General features: G+C 33.0%; 1 protein-coding gene across 1 annotated transcript in view; it reads left to right on the forward strand.

Annotated features, from left to right (window-relative positions):
* The window catches only part of LOC107446482 (uncharacterized), an 85461-nt gene that overhangs the window by 49195 nt on the left and 13122 nt on the right, over positions 1-23144 (forward strand). The window contains exons 7-19 of the mRNA XM_071177633.1: positions 118-510; positions 1905-2002; positions 2713-3108; positions 6302-6575; positions 7904-8165; positions 9640-9881; positions 11952-12152; positions 12998-13623; positions 15467-15682; positions 17024-17294; positions 18167-18511; positions 21079-21430; positions 22466-22781. Coding sequence (XP_071033734.1) covers positions 118-510; positions 1905-2002; positions 2713-3108; positions 6302-6575; positions 7904-8165; positions 9640-9881; positions 11952-12152; positions 12998-13623; positions 15467-15682; positions 17024-17294; positions 18167-18511; positions 21079-21430; positions 22466-22781 — 3992 coding nt within the window. The remainder of the gene's footprint in view (positions 1-117; positions 511-1904; positions 2003-2712; positions 3109-6301; positions 6576-7903; positions 8166-9639; positions 9882-11951; positions 12153-12997; positions 13624-15466; positions 15683-17023; positions 17295-18166; positions 18512-21078; positions 21431-22465; positions 22782-23144) is intronic.

Consider the following 23144-nt stretch of genomic DNA (forward strand, 5'->3'; position numbering starts at 1 on the left):
GCCCTTGTGGTTGTTTTTTGTTGATTTTCAATGGTAATAAGGAGGTCGGAAACAGATACACGACCACAAAGGGTTAAATTTGATTTTCGAAACATAACTTTTTCTTATGTGTTACAGTTACAAGGTGCCTTTGATCCTAAATACCGTGGCCTACCGTTTTGTGAGAACAGCAAACTGGAAGAAAGCATGCTGGACGTCTTGCACAGGACTTCGAGAGCAGTGCCCGCTCTCACTTCTGTTTTCACGCTTGCAACTGCCTTTCACAAGGCCTGGGAATCCAAGTGCCACAACAATCCAGGTATCTGTCCAGAGCTGAGAACAATGATGAGGAAGGAGTTTGTATCCCAATATCTGGAACCAGTGGAGTTTTTAGTGGGAGGAGAGAGTGGTGAGTTGGGTGATACTAGAAGAAGAGCTCCAAGACAGAGGCGTGATGCGAAATTGGAAGGAAGCAAACTATCGTTGACTCGATATGTGTCTGACAAGGAGAGGGGTGTTGCTTACCATCAGGTAAATTGAGTTTAAAACAAACTTTATGGTAAAAAATTGGTTAAATTGTAATAGGGGTAAGACAGGATTTTGATTTCTTTAATTTGTTACCAACCAAAATAATACTGTTTAGTTTCATTCACAATATAGACAACGAGACGAAGTCTCAAAAGATGTTTAGAAATATTATTCCGCTTGCCATTGTTAGTTGATATGAGGAGAATATATTAATAAAAGTTGCCATGTGCCATTATTGAAATTACGCATATTATTAAAAATAGAAAAGGAATTTAGAACTATATCATTTAACCGCTTTGGCCTTTTAGAAACTTTGAAAAATGGGACTTTAAAAACATTATCGAACTAAATGAATTGAATCACAATATAAAATTTTAAAAATCTACATCTTATTTTAAGAAATAAAAAAAATTAGTAACAATATAGTAATTTTATATTTTATTTTAATTTATTTATATATATATATAATTTTTCCATTTTTATGTATTTTTATTTATCATTTTATATTACAAATCTTGAGAGCATTGGAATTTTGAGTAAAATTAAGTATATAAAATAGTTTAAAAAAAAATTCACATGACCACTTTTTACGGCAAATGAAAGTGAACGATATCAATGTTTTTCCTCATGGACTATTGTAGCTACAAAACTTGAGTTTTCAGTTTTAACATGAAGGGTATTATGAGCCTAATCATTTTGATTACAATAATTATGAATGATGCGTTGTAATTGCACCTTTAAAGCTAATTCGCGAACATGTGTTCTGTGAGTTTATTTCCGGCGTTGGAAATTTTGGCAACCAGTAAGACGTCGGCCATCTCGAAATACCAGTTATAAATTTGATAACAGTAATCATCATGGTAGTGCCAAATGAAAAAATTAACTCTTTAATATTGCATACCGAAGAATTTCTTTAATATTGAATGCTTACTATTTTTTATTTTATTCTTACGCACCTTCTAAAAATTATACTTCTGAATGTTATTGCAAACCTTTAAGTGTTGGCATATTTTCATACTGTTAAATATTTCATGTTTATAAACTCTCGCACGTTTGAAACATTTTACAATAGTCAAAATCATAAGGATTGAGCTGGTAATTTCCGTATCCTGATCTGTGGCAGAATAATCGCCAACTCTTGGCAACGTTCGGGCAGTGGCCGGCGACAAACGAGAAAAAAAAAATCACAGAAAGGGACAAACTCGAAAGGTATAACTCGTAGCCAACCCCAGGCAAACATTTACATATTTTTTTAAAATTATTTTTTCAAGTTTAAAATCTATTTGGCACTTTGGCGATTGTAGTTGGCGTGACAGATCACGATACGGAAATATCACCAGATTGAGATCATTTCTAGAAGCATCCTGTTATTTTTAATTTATTTCTTTCATTTTTAGCTTATTGTGTATGAGAGTCAAGGATCTCAAGTGCTGGACAAAACATTTGTAAGCAGGCCATCTACTTGTGGACCTGCTGGATGTCGTGGATGTGTAAGGTAAAATATATTTGCTTGCAAAATTGAAAGTGCTGTTATATTTTCTTCTTAAATTTTCCAGATTTAGTGTTGCTTTTAAGTAGTTAAATTCTGACAACTTAGATGAATTTTTTCCAATTTTATGGGTTTTATTTTTATATTCAACTAATATAAAGACTCTGAATTACTGTTAATTACTTTTTCATTTTAAGTTTTGCGCTTTTATAAGTTGTAAATGTAGTAAATAGATACTATGAATTTTAGTTTTGCTCATTTTTTTAATTTTACAACTTAACAAGTTTTGATTTATTTACGAAAAATGGGGAATTACTTTAAATCAAAAATACTATCCATTTTTATATGAAAAAGAACGGAAAGGAAAGTCAATAAAATTTAAAAAAGAAATTACTTTTAATGTTACAAAACTTTAAAAAGATAAAGGAAAAATCTCAAAAATTCTAAATATGGAAGAGGTTTAAAATATTTTGCTGCTAAAGAGAGTATGTGTATGTAAAAATCGAACACATTTTTTGATCTACTTCATTACATTATCGTATTCATAGGCTTAGTATTGTTTTGATTTTGTAATTTTGCTACATCTTCAAACAAAAGTCAGTTGTACTTTTCATTAAATATATGCCATCAATTTTTTAAAATTCCAGACTGCTATTTTTTATTTCAAACCAAACACATCTTTCTTGATTAAAAACAATATTTATTTACTGTTCCAGACCTAGACAATCTCGATTGGAAGACAGTTTGCAAGACTTAGACAGCGCTGAATCAACGCTGTTTGATGTAAGACAGGATGATATCGTAATTCCGATACTTCTTCCGCTCCACCAAGAGGGATTATCACCATTCGAATGCGGATCTATCCTCAATGCAGAAGCCGTGCAGAATTTAGAAGCGGCTTTGTGGACGGTGGATAGAATCAACGAAGACAAAGCTTCTTTGGGAGGTGCCAGGTTGGGATTGAAAGTGATTGATACTTGCTCATCCTCTTTGCTTGCCACTCAAAAAGTTGCAACTTATTTCACTAATTCGCACCTCGATTCGACGGCTGGCCTAGCAGTAGTGTCTGTTGCATCACCCGAAGAAACTCTTGCAGCAGCATCTGTTTTGAAGTAAGTTTTTCGTCTAGTTACAATTACCGAGTGTTTTTTAGGGCCGGGATAGCCTGGTTGGTAGGGCACTGGGCCCATGTCCAAGTGGTCGTGGGTTCGATCCTCGCCGGCCGATGACTCCCCGTCTAGTAATTGGTGACTGATGCGCGTTAAATCTGTCGAGTTTCAAAGTCCTCCATGTTCTCATAACAAATCATACCTCTGGGGGTACTGATCCAGGAGTTTCCTTGCCTTCTGGAGTAGTTCAAAATTACGAGGTTACGGAGTTGAACATTAGTAGTCGTAAACCCAAAATTGGGTTGACTGTTCCACGATGGTTATAAAAGAAAATTTTAAAAATTACCGAGAGTTTAAAAAATGATCGTTTATAAGAAAGATCAATTAAAGAAAAATGGAAGAGAAAAGAAATGTTTATGAATCTGTTTAGGAAATTAGATAAATTTGCTTGGTTACAAAATTAGATATTTATTTTATCACCAGATGGCTTTGCGCGCTAAAAACTACAAATCAATGTTTTTGTGCTACATATCAGACCATTCTGTTTGAAAAATTTAATATAATTAATTAAGGTTGTACAGGTTTGTGTGAAAATTGTCCACACACCACTCTGCGTTACTTCTTCAAAGGGTGGTTATTTTGAGTACATTATCTTAATCTTTTTTTAGTTATCAGTTTTATCTGTTTATAAACTTTCAGCCAAATTTATCCTTCCAGAAAATTGCCTTCACCAGATTTCAAAATTAGATGTTAATTTTATCAATAGATAACATTACTCACTAAAAACTACGAAACAGTGCTTTCTGTTGCATATCAGATGATACTGATTTGAAAATGTAATATAATTTACTAAATTTGTACACCTATCTGTAAAATTTGTCCTCACACTGCTTTTGATTGTTGCTACAAATGGTGCTTGTTTTGTGAACGTTATTTTATTTCCTTTTTTTTAGTTATCAGCGTCATCTGTTGACAAATTTTCCAGCTAATTTTCTTATTTAGTGGGAATAAATATCTAGTTTCATAAAAAGAATGCAGCAACTAATTTTTTAAAAACTTTTTCCATTTTTCTTTGATTTTTTAAATCATTGGTCATTCTTGAGGCATCTGACTTTAATCTGCTGTAAATATATTAGTTTACATAACATTATTTCTGCTCAAAATACCAAACAAAAATAAATTCAGAAATAAAATTAATCTATAAACAGCGAAAAAATATAAATAATTCAATTTTTAAGCTAATTATTGATCATTTCGAAACTATAATCTCGTACCTTGTTTGGTGTTCTGTGTTCCAATTGATGGTGCTTCATTATAGTACTGAAACCGTCGTGAGTTTTTTTATGGGACATTATTTGGGGATTTTTTAACTTTATTATAACATTATTTAAGAGTGAGCACAAAGTTAACCTTTCTTTATCTAGATATTTTTGAAATCAATCCTATTTTATAGGTAATTAAAAATTTTAAAGCAAGACTATTAGATAAAAAATTAGAAACTGACGGAACAGCTAGCGACTGCATCATTTATATCACAAATACTTTAAATTATATATTATCTTTGTACACTTCACAATAGAGGACTTTTTCGAACTTAATCAACTTAAAATTGTAACTGGAAGCTATTTGATTGTAATTAGAGTCTTCAATTATTTTGAAGTCATAAGTACCAGAAAATTTATTTTCAAGAAACTCTTATTATAATTTTTAAAATGAAAATGAAAATTAAAATGCAACTTTCACATTTATCTTTAGCAGTTTTGCGAAGATCATAAAAATTAAACCTCATATGAATTTTTTAATGTTATACAGCAGTAGCATAATAGGTTTTGGGAATAAAACTCGCATTGATAAGGTGCATATGATGAATTCCTTATTTTTTATTGCGCATTACTTAATTTTTCATTTTTGCAATACTTTTTTTGTAAGTGAATACATGTTTTATGAATATATTTTAAAAGTATTCATGTACATTATTTTAACCTTTCTTTTCTTTTGTATTATTATTAGACCTCTTAATATCAGTGTCGTATCGACAATGGACGTGACCTCCCTCTTTGAGATGGAAGGAAAATCAGGACACCATCCGCACCTATTTCAGATCACAGCACCCATTGAATCCCGGATCGAGGCTGCTCTGGGTACTTTTGATTACATAGGATGGAAGTTTGTAACTGTAGTTTACGAAAATACACCCTTGTATTCTTCGGCTTTGCAAACACTATCGAAAGTTGCCAAAGTAAAAGGAGTGTGCGTAGGACAACAACTTGAAATTCCAAGTGAAGTGAGTTATTCCAGTTTGATACCAGTTTTCTACTTTTCTATTAATTTATCAATGTAAACAAAATCTTTGTGATACATAAATAATTTCTTAGTTTTCACTAATAATATTAAGAACTGTGTAAACTGTGGATCTGCATGTTATCTATCCAGATATACAATGATTGTATGTATATTTGATCAGTATCAAAGTCATGGACAATTATATACCGACGGAGTTCTACTTGCTTTCAATGAGCCACCCTGAGCTGCTGAATTCATAATTGTATTTTTCAAGATTTTTGAGCTGTTCGACTTAATGCCACTGTGTATACACTTTATAACAAAAACAAATCGAAGCACCAAGAAGCAATCATCCGATTGTTCTGAAATTTCGTATGCATGAATGTTTTGAACAGATACGGCTGGAATGATGCCGACTGGGGACGTATAGTCTTTAGTGACGAATCCCGCTTCCAACTGTGTCCTGACGATCATCGAAGACGTGTTTGGAGACGCACAGGGCAGAGGGGGGATCCTGCCTTCACTATTGCACGCCACAACGGCCCTCAACAAGGCATTATGGTCTGGGGTGCCATTTCCTTTGACGGCCGGGCCCCTTTGGTCGTCATTAGAGGTACACTTNAGCAGTACTGGAAAATAAGTTTAAATTAGGGATACAAAAATATTTAAAGAAAAACAATACCTTTACGACTATTGTTAATTTTGTGCTGATGACAGCAGTAGCATAATACGTTTTTGGAATAAAACTCTCATTGATAGGCTGCATATGATGAATTCCTTATTTTTTAACGTGCATTACTTAATTTTTTATTTTTGCAATACTTTTTTTGTAAGTGAATAAATGTTCTTTACATATAGTTTAAAACTATTCATGTATCTGATTTAACCTGTCCTTTTCTTGCATTGTTATTAGACCTCTTAATATCAGTGTCGTATCGACAATGGACGTGACATCCCTCTTTGAGATGGAAGGAAAGTCAGGACACCATCCGCACCTATTTCAGATCACAGCACCTATTGAATCCCGGATCGAGGCTGCTCTGGGTACTTTTGATTACATAGGATGGAAGTTTGTAACTGTAGTTTACGAAAATACACCCCTGTATTCTTCGGCTTTACAAACACTATCGAAAGTTGCCAAAGTAAAAGGAGTTTGCGTAGGACAACAACTTGAAATTCCAAGTGAAGTGAGTCATTCCAGTTTGATACTAGTTTTCTACTTTTCTCTTAATTTATCAATGTAAGCAAAATATTAGTGATGCATCAATAATTTCTTAGTTTTCACTAATAGTATCAAGAACTCTGTAAACTGTTGAGCTGCACGCTATCTATCCACATACACAATGATTGTATGTATACTTGACTAGTATCAAAGTCGTGGACAATTATATACCGACAGAGTGCTAGTTGCTCTCAATGAGCCACCTGAGCTGCTGAATTCATAATTGTATTTTGCAAGATTGTTGAGCTGTTCGATCTAATGCCGTTATCGTAAGTATTGCAAACGTATGCAGTGACGTAGTTTTGGGGTGAGTTTGGGGGATAAAATACCCCTAAACATATATATACACACCAAAAGTAGATAATCTCCTCCCAACATACATTAGCAATGAACGCATTATTGGTAATTAACTCAATAATGATCCAATTTTTATTCCTTTAGGCGGGAAATGTTTAAGCTTCTATGGCCCCAGTGGTTAAAACACTAAGCTGTCGTATTAAAGAGCTGGGGTTCGATCCCTGGTGGCGGCTTGAAGCCCACATAGATTCCGATTGATGGCTACCAGCTTGTCTGGGAAATAAAAGAGTGCAGTGCATAATGTTGACCACGCTCACTATCATACCTTTGGTCATGATATTGAATTGTGGAACTTTTAACTCCGTGATCACCTTGTCCATAACGGGCTATTGTAGGAATGCTTTACTTTTTACAATGTGTATCATAATTTGGGTATCATAATTTTTAACACTTTACTGACTTTCATTAATAACTTTCATTAAGGAATCATGTCATTTCATTTTATTAATAAATAAAATATTCTACCGGCTCATTCATAGAAATTCCCTAGTCTAAAAAAGCGGCTGGTTTCTTTGACTAAGCCAATGGTACTTTATTTTTTCAATATTTACTTGACACTTTATTTTTTTAACGTGTAACAGAAAGGTTTTGGGTTCGAATCACGGGTAAGGCATGGATGTTCTTTTCTTCTCTGTATTATCTGTCCTTTCTGTAAAAGCAACGTTGGCCTACTTTATATGGTGCCCCTTAAAGAGTGACCAACAAATCTGTCCTTCAGATATGCCTGTATTGACTAAAGGTCATTCCCCAGGTGGGCACGTGAAAAAAATAACGTCTATGCCTAGATCAGCGTGGCATAGTAAGGATCAATAACATTAACTCATACAGAATTGTAAGTTGAGCACATAAGAATAATTTTCTTTAGATATCCCATTGATAGCAACATTCCTCTCTGTGTAAAATATTTACCTTACTTATTTACTAATACTTCCACAGGATTGGCTTGATTCTGACGTTGATCGTTTGATTCAAACATTGGTTGAGACGAAATCGCAAGGTTCGTCAGTAGTAGTCACCCTAACGAGTCGAAGCTCGACTAGGAAGATTCTATCTGGAATTGGAAGATTCCTGGAAGCCTCTGCTCTTCAACCTGGAGATTTGGTCCTAGTTGGCCTGGGAGAATGGGACGACAGCACACAAATAATCGACGGTTTGGAGAGAATAGCTCTTGGCTCAGTCATCTTTAAACAGGAAAGAGGTATCTCCCCCCTTTTATTATTACTTTTATATGCTTATCATTTGGTTAGAAATTTATGAGTTATAAGTTAGAATTTTTTGTTTTTAATTAGAAAATTATACATGTAAGAAACGTGAGTCGTAAGGTAGACGTTTTTTTTTTAGTTCTATGGAAAAATTATTGGAATTTGAATTTTAGTTATAAAGTAAAAAATATTTGGCTTAAAACTTATAAAATCTAAGGAAAAGTTGTAACAATTATGTTTTTTTTGGTAAGTGGAATAATTCTTAGGATTAGAAGTTAATGAATAACTGAATGCAAAAGAGTTATTTCTTAGTTTAATTCGAGAAGTAGAAGGATTCAGAATGTTCGATTTAGAAAGTGGAAGTGTAACGGATTTCCTAATTGAATCGAGAAGTTATTAAGATTAGAAATTTACGAGTTATAATGTAGAAATGTACTAAGTTATTTTTTAGTTTCATGAAACAATTGTATGGTTTAGGAATTCCTGTGTTATAAAGTTCATCTATCCTAGTCTAATCGTGTTTCCTAGTTTAATTGGTAAACGACTATTAGACTAGAAATTAAAGTATTACAAAATTAAGAAATAATAATTAATAATTACTAAACATTATTTTGGAATTAAATTATGTTTTGATTAATGGGTTCTATGCATGGGTTAGAAAGTTTTTGGTGAAGTCCATTTAGGCTATCTACCTGTGTAGTTACTTTAGTACTGTAATAGGGTATATTGTAGTATTGTAACCTTAAAAAAACACTGTAGGGCAATGGTACTTAAAAAACATCTAAGCACGGTATACCGGGCAGTGGCATTTAATATTAAAAAACATCAGTGTAGGGTATACCAGACAAATGCATACCTGACTGGTTTATTCTACTCGGGTGTTTTTAAGGATAAATATTACTGCTCTGTATACATTGCTACCTTGTGTACCGTAAAGTAACCACAGAGGTATATCACCTATTGGGACAAAACCAAGATCTTGATTCTAGATTTCCAGATTTAATGGATAAATTACCAAAAAGTTTAAATAAGACATTTTTAACTTTTGACTGATTTCTGAAATTAAAACAATGATTGCAGCTACCCCCCCCCCCCNGATCTCATACGTTAGATTTATTAACTTGTTGAAAAAAATGGTATATTTAATTCAGGGAGAGTACGTTTTTGTTTCCGATTTCATAACTTATCTTACGCACTAATTCATTATCATTTAATGATTATCACAGATCATTAAAAATTATATCTTAGTACATGAAAAGTGTATCATTAGGATTGCAAATATTCAGGCTACAGCAATTTTTTGCTACTCCGGGACCTAGTATTTTTCTTTTAGATCTAATTATTAAGTATTATCAAGTAATTTATCAATTTTAACGTTCGGTGAAAATTCTATTATTCTAAATGTCATCAAGTGTTGAACTCCGTATTTCTGTAACTCATGTATGTTTTCTTTCTATAAAATATTTGTAGGAGAAGTGTCTGAATTTGCTGCTCATTACCAACGGTTACTTCCAACGTTTAATCCCCGTAATCCATGGTTTGATGAACTCTGGCATCAACAAGAAGTACATTCTGAAATGACCGCCAAGGCAAATATCAGTGATAAAATGCCTCCAGTCTATTATATATCATCAGAATCTACAACAAATACGATACAGGCTCTTATAGCAGTTGTGGCAGGTATAGCTGACACAAGAAACCAACTTTGCCAGGTACTTGCAATTACTTTGTTTCAAACTTTTTTTAAAATTTTTAAAAAAGAAAACGAATTATTGTTAACTTGAGCTAAGAATTATCTATGGGAACTTCAGTTAAATTTGAATTTGCTTAGAATATTATGCAATGCATCTTATAACTTTAATTTTTGTGCTTATTTCTCAGACTAAAATGTTGGGTAATTATCGCGTTTATAGATTCAGAACGTATATCTTTCAGATTTGTTTCTATTTTAGTAAAAGCATTTATAGTTTGATTCAAAATAAAGGTGTATTTACATACTGATTACAGGATTTCATGTAAATTTCACATGTTTTAAATAAACTTTTTTGTTCATTTAAAATGTACAAAGTGTTTATTTTTATTGAGGAAAATTTGAGTTTCAAAATGAGAGAAACAGATGCCAATAATAGAATAAATTTAACGCAAGTGACAATAACTTTTTAATCAAATTTTCTTACGGTTTAATTTTTTTTCGGACGCAATCTGTGTTTTGAATAATAAAACTGTTTTACGATATATTTTTGAACACTTTAAAATTTATATTTTTTTTAGTTATATGAAAGGCTTAGATCTATTAGTGATGAGTCGAGATTTTTCGAAAGGCGACAGTTTTGCATTAACTTTTGCCCAGACTCTTTTTAAGAGTTTGGAAATTCCACTAGATAAAAGACGGGATGGCTCAGTAGTTAAGGCACTGAATTGTCATTGTGAAGAACTGGGGATCGACTCTCCGTGCTGCTTGAAGCCCACCCAGCATCAGATCATTGGGTACCTACTTGTCTGGGAAGATAAGCAGTGCTGACCACATTGCTAAATCATGCCGTTAGTCTCGAAATTGTAGAGCCTTAACCTTTATGATTTTCCTGGCCCACAACGGTCTGTTGCGATAAGGCTTTACTTTAATAGCACAATATATACACTGCAGGATAATTGCTAAGGACAGATGATACTAGCAACGATAGCAACTACGGAAAGGTAGGAAAATGTGAAAATTAGCATAATTGCGAGATACAATAAGACTTGTTTTGCGTTTGCAAAGTTTGGATTGTCGAATTGGTTTAGCACGTAACAACGCTGATAAGAGATATAAAGGATTTGTCACTTATTTAGCGTTGTTTTTTAAAATAAAGTTTAACGGGTATCAATTGACGATTTTGCAGATGAGCACCTTGTGACCAAAGTCAGGGAGGCGAGCAACATTACCCACGACACATTGCCACAGATACAGGGTGGGCCACACACACAACAACATACGAAGAGAAACATCCATACCCTGAGTGGGATTCAAACCCGCACCATTGGCTTTGAAGATCAGGCACGTGAACTGCTCGGCCTGCCTAACTGGGACTATGACTGGCCAACGCTATATTAAAGATATTTTGGGCCTCATGTTCACTTGTTCCGTGTTGCTGCTGGGGATAAATTTGTTTTATGGACGACAAAGCGTAACAGGTTATCGAACAGTCACTGCCAAGAAGTGTGTACAGGGCAATGATATCCAACGCCTCGTATGGCCAGTACTGAGGCTTATTGAAAATATGTGGGATGCTTTGGGGAGGTGTGTTGCAAATTAAGAATGCAGGGTAATGAACAAGGACACCCTCATCCGTGCATTGACAGAGGAATGGAACAAATTGCTCCAACAACTGTTGAATACCGTTGTGCAAAGCTTTCCACGACGTCAAGAAACTTGCATCGCCCTCCATGGTGGCCACACCCATATTGACATCTTTCTCCAGGAGACTTACAATTTGCATTTTTTTCATTTTCGCGTTTTCATCACAAAACTACTTTTTTAATTCTTGAACACATTTCAAACCTTCTGGGTAACAGGAATTGGTTTATTTTTGAACTTAAAAATTCTTATAGCAAAATACTCGTTGTTTTCTGAATATGGAGAACTCTATATTCTATATAAAGATCTCTGATTTCGATAATACTCATTCATGAATAAAAATTCCCCCCCAAAAAAATTCGTTTCAGAAATAAAATCTTTTTAAGATGGTCCACGAAAATGTAGTCACCCCTTTGGTTGCTAATTACCCCCCTTTTGTTCTATTTAGATTGAATTTGGAGTATGTTCTGAAATGATCAGACATCCACATCTTTTACGCTTAGTTGGAGAACATATCGCTACGAGTAAGTCACCTCGCCTAGATCATCCGGGACAGGCATTTCAATTTAATGAGAGGAGATTTGGTGCCACTCCCATAGAAGTATACAACTACAGAAAGGTTACAGGAGGAGATATAAACTACCTTAAGGTAAGAATACTTACATCAATAACATGATAATCTTATTTTAAATCAAAACTGCATTCGCATAAAAGTTAGTTCAAGTTTAAATTATAATATCCGTTACTACAAAAGCTCGAAAACCGTTAATGTGTGCATTACCTAGTTTATCTGCAGATCAGCGTTCAAAATCGAGTGTTTTCTACGCACTGTGCGCATTAACGGCTTCAAAAAGTTTATCTCTTGTATTCTTATTTGTTAATTATCTGATCTTATTTTATACTAATTTGTTGAATGTTTTCTCTTGATTATTTAAATGTTAATTTCATTAATCTATAATTACAAAATGATAAATAAATGATACGTTAATTTCATTAATCTATAATTACAAAATGAAGAGTTTGCTTGTGTTTGTGTCAGTTTTAGAACTTAACCGTTTGTTCTATCGTCCTGAAATTTGGACAGCGGTCACAAGGGACAATTTTAGCCCCCGATGCCAAAATTCTTTAGAAACTTTCAATTATGTCATTCAGAAAAGCTGCTTGAAAATGGAATTTTCTCATTGGTTGGCAGTTTAGCCATTGTTTTAAATTAAACTACAGATCCTAAACTTTATCCAAATATTTTATGCACAATATCTTTGCTAGTTTATAGCTCTATTTAATAAAAAAAGAAGTTTATTGCAGACACTTTAATATTTAATTATTTTTTTATTCACTATCTCAGAGAAACACAATGATCGATATCAACGTCGTAGCATGAGCAGATTATATCACCTAAGTTGTATTCCTAAAGTTATCTGAAACCACGAGTTTATTTTTTTACAGTAATTTTTTACAGTATTTTTTTATAGTAACTATGAACAAATGTTTTAGGTTGGCTCTTTCGAAGGACAATATACGAAACTAGCTGACATGATGGCTTATACCCCTAGCGGTGAAGTACCCATGGAATCCATTCTATCCACTTGCATCAAAGACTGTTATCGTTGCCAACAAGCATCTCCAAACTATCTTACGATTCCATCCACTCAAGGAATCTACATTGCTGTTGCTCAAGGTATCCACGAATCAACGTCTAATCCCTTAACTTGTGGTCCAATCAGAGTCAACCGAGGATTTCAAAATTTCCAGGCACTTCAGTGGGCATTGAAAATCATTAACTCGGATCCCACCATTCTGCCGGGCATTGATCTGGGACTTGTCGTGTTTGACACTTGCAATAGCAGAGAGAAGGCTGCCATGGATGTTTCGAATTTCTTAACAGGAACAATAGCTGAGAAACAGCAATTACCTGCACCAGATGACGTTGTGGGTTTCTTGGTAGATGATGCGGGAGACATCGTGCATCCACTGGCAGATTTGACCCAACCATTGCAAATGACTACTGTTGCATCGACAGCAATCGCTCCAGAATTTGGGGACGTAAAGAAGTATCACCATCTTTTGAAAATGAAGATGCCTAGTGATGTTATAATTTCATCTATGGTTTATATCTTAAGGTATGAAAAGAAACTTTTTGTATTATTTAATTCAAACTACTATATGCTCAAACGTAAATCAATAGCTTTATATATTTTTCCGTGTTTTTTTTATTTTTTTTTTTTATTTTACTTATAAAGTTATGTTAAATTTCTGCTTAACGTTATGAAATGTTTGTTTAAAAAGCGAATTATTTAAAAGAGGTAATCACATGTGCGTTATGAATGGCAAAGCTTTTAAGCTTACATTTATTTTGTATGTCTATAGAATATGTATATCTGTAGTTTATTTTTGTTGTCGTCATTTTAATTGCCAGTCTATTGAAAATTTATAAACTATAAATAAGATTGCTCATAGAAACCATTTGGAATGCGTTTCATCTATAAAAAAATAGTGTAAATGTGTTGCCATTAACAACCACAATATTGTAGCAATTAATTGCCTCCATCATGGTAGTCAAGTGATTTGCTTCAATTTCTGTCACAGTCTGAGGAGAAAGAACACTGACAACTATTAAAATCATTTAATATCATGCAATTGTTACTACCAAAAATTTATCTGATATAGCGAGTGAATAAAAGAAGAGATTACTGAGGATAGAAAATTAGCGAGTCAGTCATACGTTTAAATGAGTGATTTTGAGAATCAGTTTATAATAAAGTCAGTTATATAATAATCAGTTTATAATATCAGTTTAAATAAAACTAAACCCATCCTTTTGGAAATGGCTTCATTCCATTTTTTTTAATTTTTAAATTTTTTTATCTTAAATTAAATAATCGAATTACTCAAAAAAACATTTTGACTTGGAATTTTTAATACCAAATATAATTCAAGAAAATGGCTATAACATTTTTTTTCTAAACTATGTAGAGAAAAATTGCCGATTCTTGCTATAAATATCTCACTTGATTATTTTTTTGCATTTGGCATTGCTGATTTTCTTTTGTATTTGATATAGTTGATTAAAACCTTGCATTTTAACCTTGCATTTAAAACATTAACCTTGCATTGATTAAAACCTTGCATTTAAAACCTTGAGTTAATAACCAATTCAGACATACTTTTCTAATTTGAAAGCTTCTATCTCTCTTTGCCTGTTAGAAAAACATTTAAATACGTAAATTGAATCAGAAATTTAAGAAAAAGAACACACTTGGAACAAATCACGTTAAATGCAGTTCGTCACTTTCTGAGACATCCGAGTCAAAAACATTCTTTTGATTTTAGCATTAACGCAAAAAATTTTGTCACGTGACCTACGTTTTTTTTTAAAGTTTTTTTTTTAAACTAAGGAAAATAGAAAAGCTACAGTTCATTTACCGGTCTAAAACACAAGGTAAAACTACAATTTTAAACTATATATACTAATTTGCTGTGAGGAATTTTTTGGATAGAGATGTTACAGAGAGAGGTCAAGAGAGTCAAACAGAGATCTCCAAGCAAGAGGCTGTTTCACAGAGTGGAATAAGTCAATCAAATGTCGTTTGTACCATTTCTATTGAAAGATTAATATTTTTATTCCCATTGATATTTCGCACCATTTTCATAAATCGCATTGGATAAAAAGAGGTAAATCATAACTTAACATTCATGAATAGCTGCAATAAACTCAAATTATTCGCTAAAAAGTGTCTTTTTATAAAATTAAATAAAAACTAAGTTTAAAATGGCAAATATTAACATTTATAAGAAACTGAAACTTGTAACGGTGTCACATAGGTTCACCTTCATCAATGGAACAAATGGCAGGATTAATGGCAGGCAAATGACGTAATTTGACAAATATCTTATTTTAACTTTGTTCAACAAAAAAAAAATACCCTCTTCGTTTGACAATAATGAGTTCGATTTTGTTTCTAGACACTATCATTGGAAGTTTGTTTCTGTTGTTTACAATAAGGGAAATGAAGACACTCTGTTTGGACTTGCCGGTGTAACGGAATTCAAGCGCCAAATTGAGGAGCATGGCATTGAATTAGCCCTTGAAGAAAGTATTGGAACTGAAGAGGAAAGTGTTGCTTCCACTATGGATATTATTGCACATAGACTAAAAATAAAACAAAATGCTGGTGCAAAGTAAGTTTTTAAAATTTCATTATGATCTTACCTTGTTTCTAATGTTATTTTTTTAGTAGTCAATGATAATTATTTTTATCAATTTACTATTAATTCAAAGTCATGTTTAAAATATTTAAACATGAAATGATTATAAAATGAGTTTTTACGTAAATTAATATCAATTAATATGAGACGCTCTGTATTTATTAAAGTTTTTATCTGCTTTAGATTTACGTGAATGCAAATTTTGAGTACCTTTAAACACAAAAAGCGAAAGTTTTTACTAAAATTTATTCAGAAATGAACTGTGTCCTTTAATAAAAAAAAAGCCGTACATAAATTTATGCATACATTTATAATTTATAATTTAAGTTATTTTAAAATTAATAGTACAATTTAAATATACTCTTATCTTTATTTTATTAGTATGGTTAATTTGAATTGTAGAGTGTTGGGTCTTTCACGGGGTATATTTTAGGAAGCATGAATTATCAATAAACACCATCTAATTTTTAAAACTAAACTATTTTTTCATGTGAAAGTCACGATGCATGAAAATCTGTACTATAAATGTTTTCAAGGACATAAAGTGTTTTTCCTATCATCAAAATTATTTTGGGGACATTTCAACCTACAAGATATTAAATAAGATTTTGTTTAAAAGTACAAGATATTAACTAAGAAGATGTTAAATATTTCATCGATTGTCAATTTCTTTGTCAGGTTTACAATAAAAGATGATATGCATCAAGACATTTATCGGTTGGGTAATTTGAGTAAAACTTAATAATAATAGTTACCATCACCAAGTTACCATCGACTGAAGGAGGTATTTAAAGCTGAAATAGGGAAATATTTTTTACAGTGTAACTATTTTAATAAATATGGGTATAGTATTGGTGCAACTTAATGAACATATTTTTTAGCTCTATAGAAAATTGATATTTATATTATTTCCATAGAATAATATAAAAATTCCTATGAATCATTTCGAAAATTGAAAGCAAAAATAGCCCGTAATTTTCGGTTTCTGAATCTTAACATTATTTATACACTGTTAAAGATTTTGGGTTACTTTCAATCACAATATCGTGAAAATTTGCTATAATTTTGAAACTGTGCCAACTTACCGTATTATCGCTTAAATTAAATAATATTCAAATTGATTACATGATATCAGGGTTCAATTTTAATGGATACATGGCTCAACTTAATAATATTATTTTGATTGCAAAAAATTTACTGGATATTGTAGTCCAATATATGTATATTATTGTTCAACTTAGCACCGATTTTTCTGAGAGCTTTAAGTTACACATTTCAGTAATAAAAATAGTTATGGAATTATTTTATTTTTAGGGTGGTTATTCTGTTTTTGCCTCCCACTTTGATAAGCGCCCTAATGAGCGCTGTAAAGAGACTTCAGCATGTTGGTAGATCCAGCATGGGTGATTTTGTATGGGTGGCCTATGACAGCCTGGAGCCTTTCCAAATGTTCCCAGATCAGTCCGTGGGGGCCGTTGTCGTGAGACCTCCATCTGAAGAAATACCTGTCTTCAAAGATTACTTCACCTCGTTAAATATAAAAGAAAGTGGCCAAGATCATTGGTTAAAAGAATATTGGGAACAGGTATGGTATATTCTAAGAATAAAGGATATCTTCATGCTAACCAATCTCCACGATCCTGTTCAAAATGACGGGTTGGAAAAAATTGCATCAAAAGCGCACAGGAATTACTTTTGACAAAAATAATATCTGAGTATAGTTTTTTAAAAACATTTTATTAGTTACAGCCATTAATAAATATAAAGTTCTTGTATTTAACTTATCTATAGCAAATCTAACTAAACTTTCAGTTAATTATGTAGTTTTCGTTTATTTCTTTACTTATTTTTTTTAAGTCTGTGAGAGTTATGTTATTTTCGAATACGTCAATATGGATTTAAGTTTTTGATGTATAAAATTTAGTAAGGGTCCATAAAAAACCAGTGAATCAAAAAGCTTTAACGAATTTTAACATTATAAATATTTGCCACCCTATTATTTAAAAGTTTAGTTTAATAAAAATCCGATACAAAAATATCAGTTTTTTTTACCAATAATCTATAGTATCGGCATCATTTTAAAGCTGTAAAAGTTGGTACTAATCCATATTTAATAATTAGTCATTGTGTTCAAAGCACTAAATTTCAAAATAATCAAAATTATTATTTTGCAGAAAAGTAAATGGTTTGTTTCGCCAACTTTCGAAGCCTAACAGTTACTGACATTAGAGTAATTTCGAGGTTCATAATTTCAACGAACTTAAAAGTAGTTTCGAAGATTATAATTTCACATTATCAGCATACAAGCTCTTAAATCATGCCTTCGATTTACTTATTTTCTGCCCATGCATTTGATACTTTCTGTTATTGGTCATAATGACAATGATTGCATTCAATAATTTAGATTTTAAATTTCCACTTTTCAACCTAGCCATTAAGTTCCACATTATCATTTAGGTGTTTAGCTGCAGAGGTGGCGCTTGTTCGACCAATCAACACCGAACATTACACCAAGTTGGATTTATACAAGACAAGACTGTCGCCAACACTGTCAATGCACTCTTCACTTTGGCACTGGGTTTGGATGGTGTCCAGAGAGAGTTGTGTCCAATAAAGAATAACTGGTGTTCCATGATGAAAAACAAACTGTTGGTAAGGCATAAGCTTTTCAGCCATGCTAGAAAAGTTCGATTCAATGGACTTGATGGAGTGCCTGTAGTATTTGGTGCAAAAAATTATGTGAAAGGTGAACTGGGAATCTACAACTTCAAAGACGTTGGCGACGTCCGAGCATTCATGAATGTGAGTACATGATTTATTTTACAGTGTTTTTCACGTAGTTTGATTTTGGAGATCAGACACTAAAAGATATCTTTTTGTATTCAATTTAACGCTTATTTTTTACAATTAAAAATGTGAATCATTTTTGACATTAATCATAAATGATTCGTATTTCTTAGCTCTTAGCACTCTTTGTCCTTGTTTCGATCCTCGGGCTGGGGAAGGTTGACTCAACCCTTTATCCCTTCTGTGGGTTGATAAAATGAGTGTAGTTCGTCTAAAATAAGAACTCCAGATATTCATCTGGACCTATGGCTGTCACCACCACAGGTGCGTTGCCACAGGTATGGTAACGAGGTATGACTATTTCAAGTAGGGGTGCGGGGTCACTGTTTTGGAGTGGCTTCGGTTCGGGTCGGCGTGAGAAAGGGAATCTTTTTCTTCGGTCTATTGTGTTAGTCCTAGAGTGAAGCTACCCTCCCTAAAATGCGCCATTCTTTTTTACATAGCACCAGACGACTTCAGACTTTGTGGCGGCAGGTGTTCTTAGCTTAAACAGACTTACCAAGCATGCTTGGGGACGAAACATTGAGAGTTTCGCGTTCGGCTAACAATAAAATCGGGACATCTTCTCTTGCACCCCAGAGCCCAAGGTCAAGAAAACTGAGATGGGCACATTAGGCCCCTTGGCCCTCTATGGGCTGTCACAATGCTGAGCTTAGTTCAAATTCATATTTCCACAGGCATTTGGGTAAAAAGTTCTCAGGAATTTATGATAGTATGAAAAGTTTATTTTCAAATTTTTTTAAAAATATTTATAAGAATATAACTATTTTTTAATTGCTCAAAAAATTACGATTCCAGATAAAAAAAAAGCATCATGTTTGACTCATGAATTTATAAATGCTTATAAATGTTTTTCTTAAAATTGAGATCGAATTTTTATAGTGAATTATCAGTCCTTTATCAAATTAAAATACCTTTAAAAGTTTTGCTTGTCTCATAAAATACTTGCCAACCAAGTAGTTCACAATCCAAACTTCTTCTATATATATTAACAGGGCTACCAACTTCAAACGCTTTTTGTAAAAATTTATTTTAGTGGTTGTAATGTATTTGTTTTAATGTATTATTTTTTATTCATTTAAACTTATTTTCCACCCCACAACATACAAATGATTTAAAAGTTCATATGCACTTTGTTTCAGATCTTTCGTGGTGAGGTTTTTAACATTTTAAAAATTTTGGCAAAATTACCAAAAATTCTGATTGCTTTGATTTTTAAATGTCTACCACTCTTAATGAATCCATGGTTTCAGATAGCTTTCAATATACTAATTCGGTGACGTTGATCCTATACGTTAATCCTTGGTTTTACTAGTGCTTACCTAACAAAGATTCATAATTATAAAAGAACTCATAATAAACTCTCAGTGAAACTTGCTTTTCCTCAAATAGGACTATAACCGTGCAAACATTGGTGCTATTTTTAAATAATTGAAAATAAAAAAATGCCTGCAATGTAAATTTCAACAGTTTTATCTGTTAATCTATTACTGCTAATCCTTTGCGAGAAACTAGTTTCATCACACGTCTCAAATGAATGGATTAGTTAAAATTCAATGAATTTTTAGGATTTGAGGCTAAAGTTGTCTTTAACACTTGCTGTCTAAATTTTAGGAACCTGGCAAGAACGATTCATAAATTATAAGTGAGATTATTATAACTTATTTATTAAGTTTTAAGAAGATTTCTTATATATTTATAATAAAAAGACGCATTATCTTATTATTAAATACATATATATGAAATCTTATTGGAGGGTTTATTACCTCAATTAGATTCAATAAATACTGATAAAAAATCGTTCCGAGTAATATAATCAGATTCATAGTAAATGACCTTTAGTTAACAAAATGTCGTTTGACTATCTTTTGTGTCAAATGTGGGAGTTTTAAAGAACAGTTTAATTATCTCTTCATAGGTTATTTTTTTTAAAGGAAAGCACAGGACGCACTACCACAGGGAATGCCCTAGTGATCTTTTTTTCTGCTTTTTTTTGCCTCACGCCTATCTTATGACACCGTTTAATCAGTTTACTAGGTTACGTTATGCCGTAAGGGCTTAGCGACAGTTTTGTAGATTTGAGCTCTTGTGACATCAAAATCTACACTTAATTTAAATTATCTTATCTAGATTTCTCAATACCGTCTAAGTTATAGAGCAATATAAATGATTCTGGCACAGTTTTTATTAAACTTCACGATCAACTCCATAGTTCAATCAGAAAATATTTTATTCATAAAAGTTTATTTTTTGAAGAAACAAAATTCGTTATAAAGTAAGAAAGAGGAAAATTTTAATCTTCAAACAATGAATATAATTCCGCTATTGGTTCTTCATTATTCTCTGATGACCCAATATCTCAGTTGCATTCCAGTACTGATCATGCATCAGTATTCGGGGAGCTTTGACCTATTTTACATTGATAAAAATAGTATTTTGGGGGGCGCAGTTCATAAACTTTAAAAATAAATACAAAATTCCATTGTTAAATTTTTAAATATTCTCTTTTTTTTCTTCAATAGATTGGTCTCTTCCATGAAGATCATGGGCTAGCCATCAATACATCAATGACCAGCGGCTACAACGAAAAGGGTGACCTGGTGCCACTCTCAGAAATTCAATCATTCTGCAATGACAGTGAAATCTGCTCCAAGAAGCAGGATGCAGCAGCGCTGATGTCCATGCCTTTCATGAAGATCCCAGCAAATCAAGAATTCGTGATCGGTGTCATGTTACCGATTCATCAACCAGGAGACAATTTCTTCACTTGCAGCCGTGCTGTGGAAGAGACCTCTTTTCAGAATCTTATGGCACTAAGCTACGCCCTCAATAAAATCAATGCCAACGAAACTATTCTTCCGCAAATACAACTAGGTAAATAAATTTTATAATTTAAAGATTTGGAGAGTCGATTTTTGTAGCTCGGTTATTTGGAAACTTTTTCAACGAGCATATTTGAGAATATTTTCCTAACAGTATAAGTTGTAACTCCATAAGTTTTTCCGTAATGACCATCCTCGATGTCTGGACAGATCAAAAGAGGCATTAAAATCCTCCAAAAACCAGTGAATTTCATATGTAACTCATTGGCTTATAATTATACGTTTTTTTAAATAGAAACAGCTTGTTGACGTTGCACGATTTCTTAGCTCTTCCACACTCCTTCGTAACCACGATAAAAGCAAATCATGATAAATCCAAATTTCGAGGTCACAAGGAAAGGTCTGTAACTTGAATTGAACTTGTTTCCATGTTGTTGTTGTTAATTCCCATGTGGTCTGAATCCATCAGACCAGATCAATAAACCCGTTGACATATAGGAAGTCCGAAACTAAACGAGGAAAGGAATGAATATGGTTCCAGTCCTGCCCTAAACAGTTGAAGATATTCTCAAGTGATGCCTGGTTTTGTTGGCATTTAGGGCAAATAGGAAAGATCTTTTGATTAGCAGAAAATGTAAGACTTTTCAGGTGTCCACTGACCAGTCCGGATAAGCAAGTGTTGGTCTGCCTGTCACCAGGAAGAGATAGAGAGAGTCCTGGTCTTTTTGCTTTATACCAGTAGTGCATAGGAGGAAGCAGCCACCTTTGTTTGTTCTGGGCCTTTTTCCTTGCGGAAAGTTCAAGGTATGTAAGCTCTGAGGTGGAGGGGACTGGATGGTCTAGTCCCTTTGCAAGAGTGTCAGCCAACTCGTTTCCATGGATATCGACGTAGGCCAGGATCCATTGATCCATTTGTTTCCATAGATTCCATGTTATATTTATAATTTAAAAATCATTTTGCTGTGCTTCGCAATTAAATTACAAAACACTGTAAAAGAGAATCAAAGCTAAAACTAATAATTTTTACCACAGTTTTAAAATCTGTCTTTTTGAAAAAAATAATACAATTTTCTTTACTTTTTTTCAGGTGCTCTTGTATTTGACCACTGTGGGCGCAGACAAAAAGCCGAAGAGCAAATTTTCAGCTTCATAGCCAGCGATGGCTCTCTTCCGTACAGTGAAGCTAATCTGAAGTCAAGAGCAATGATAGCTGCTGTTACATATGATCCTCAAGTAGCTGATGACTTGTCTCCACTGTTTGAGTCAGCTCTCATTCCACAAATCTCCACTCCTGCAGCGACACTGACAGATTCTCCCGAATGGCAAAGACGAAGAAATCCCCGATCTGCAAGCGACTCCAATCTCAACCCCGAAGTCCGTGTCCTCGTGGATGTTCTCAAAAAGTAATAAAATTCATCGGTGTGCAAAATTTTGAGGATTGATTCATAATTTTTTTTATTATCGCCATCTTTAAACAGCCAGTTTATATTTGATTTGTGGATACATTAACATTTGAGCTTAACGCAGACTGGATCATGTATTGCGACAAATTCGAATTCATATAGGACTTTTTTAATGAAAACTAACCCACATTTGTGTTATATTAAGAGAGATACCCAAAAAACCTCGCATGTTAAGCCCGCTGGCTAATGATTCCTCTTCTACTGAGGTTTTTTTGTCAGCTCTATCCAAGAGCAATATATCTTTGCTTTCCTTGCTATAAAATATCTTTGCTTTCATAAAATATACATTTAAATCAAAATACT

Source organism: Parasteatoda tepidariorum, chromosome 2, assembly GCF_043381705.1.
Source record: "Parasteatoda tepidariorum isolate YZ-2023 chromosome 2, CAS_Ptep_4.0, whole genome shotgun sequence".
Lineage (NCBI taxonomy): Eukaryota > Metazoa > Arthropoda > Arachnida > Araneae > Theridiidae > Parasteatoda > Parasteatoda tepidariorum.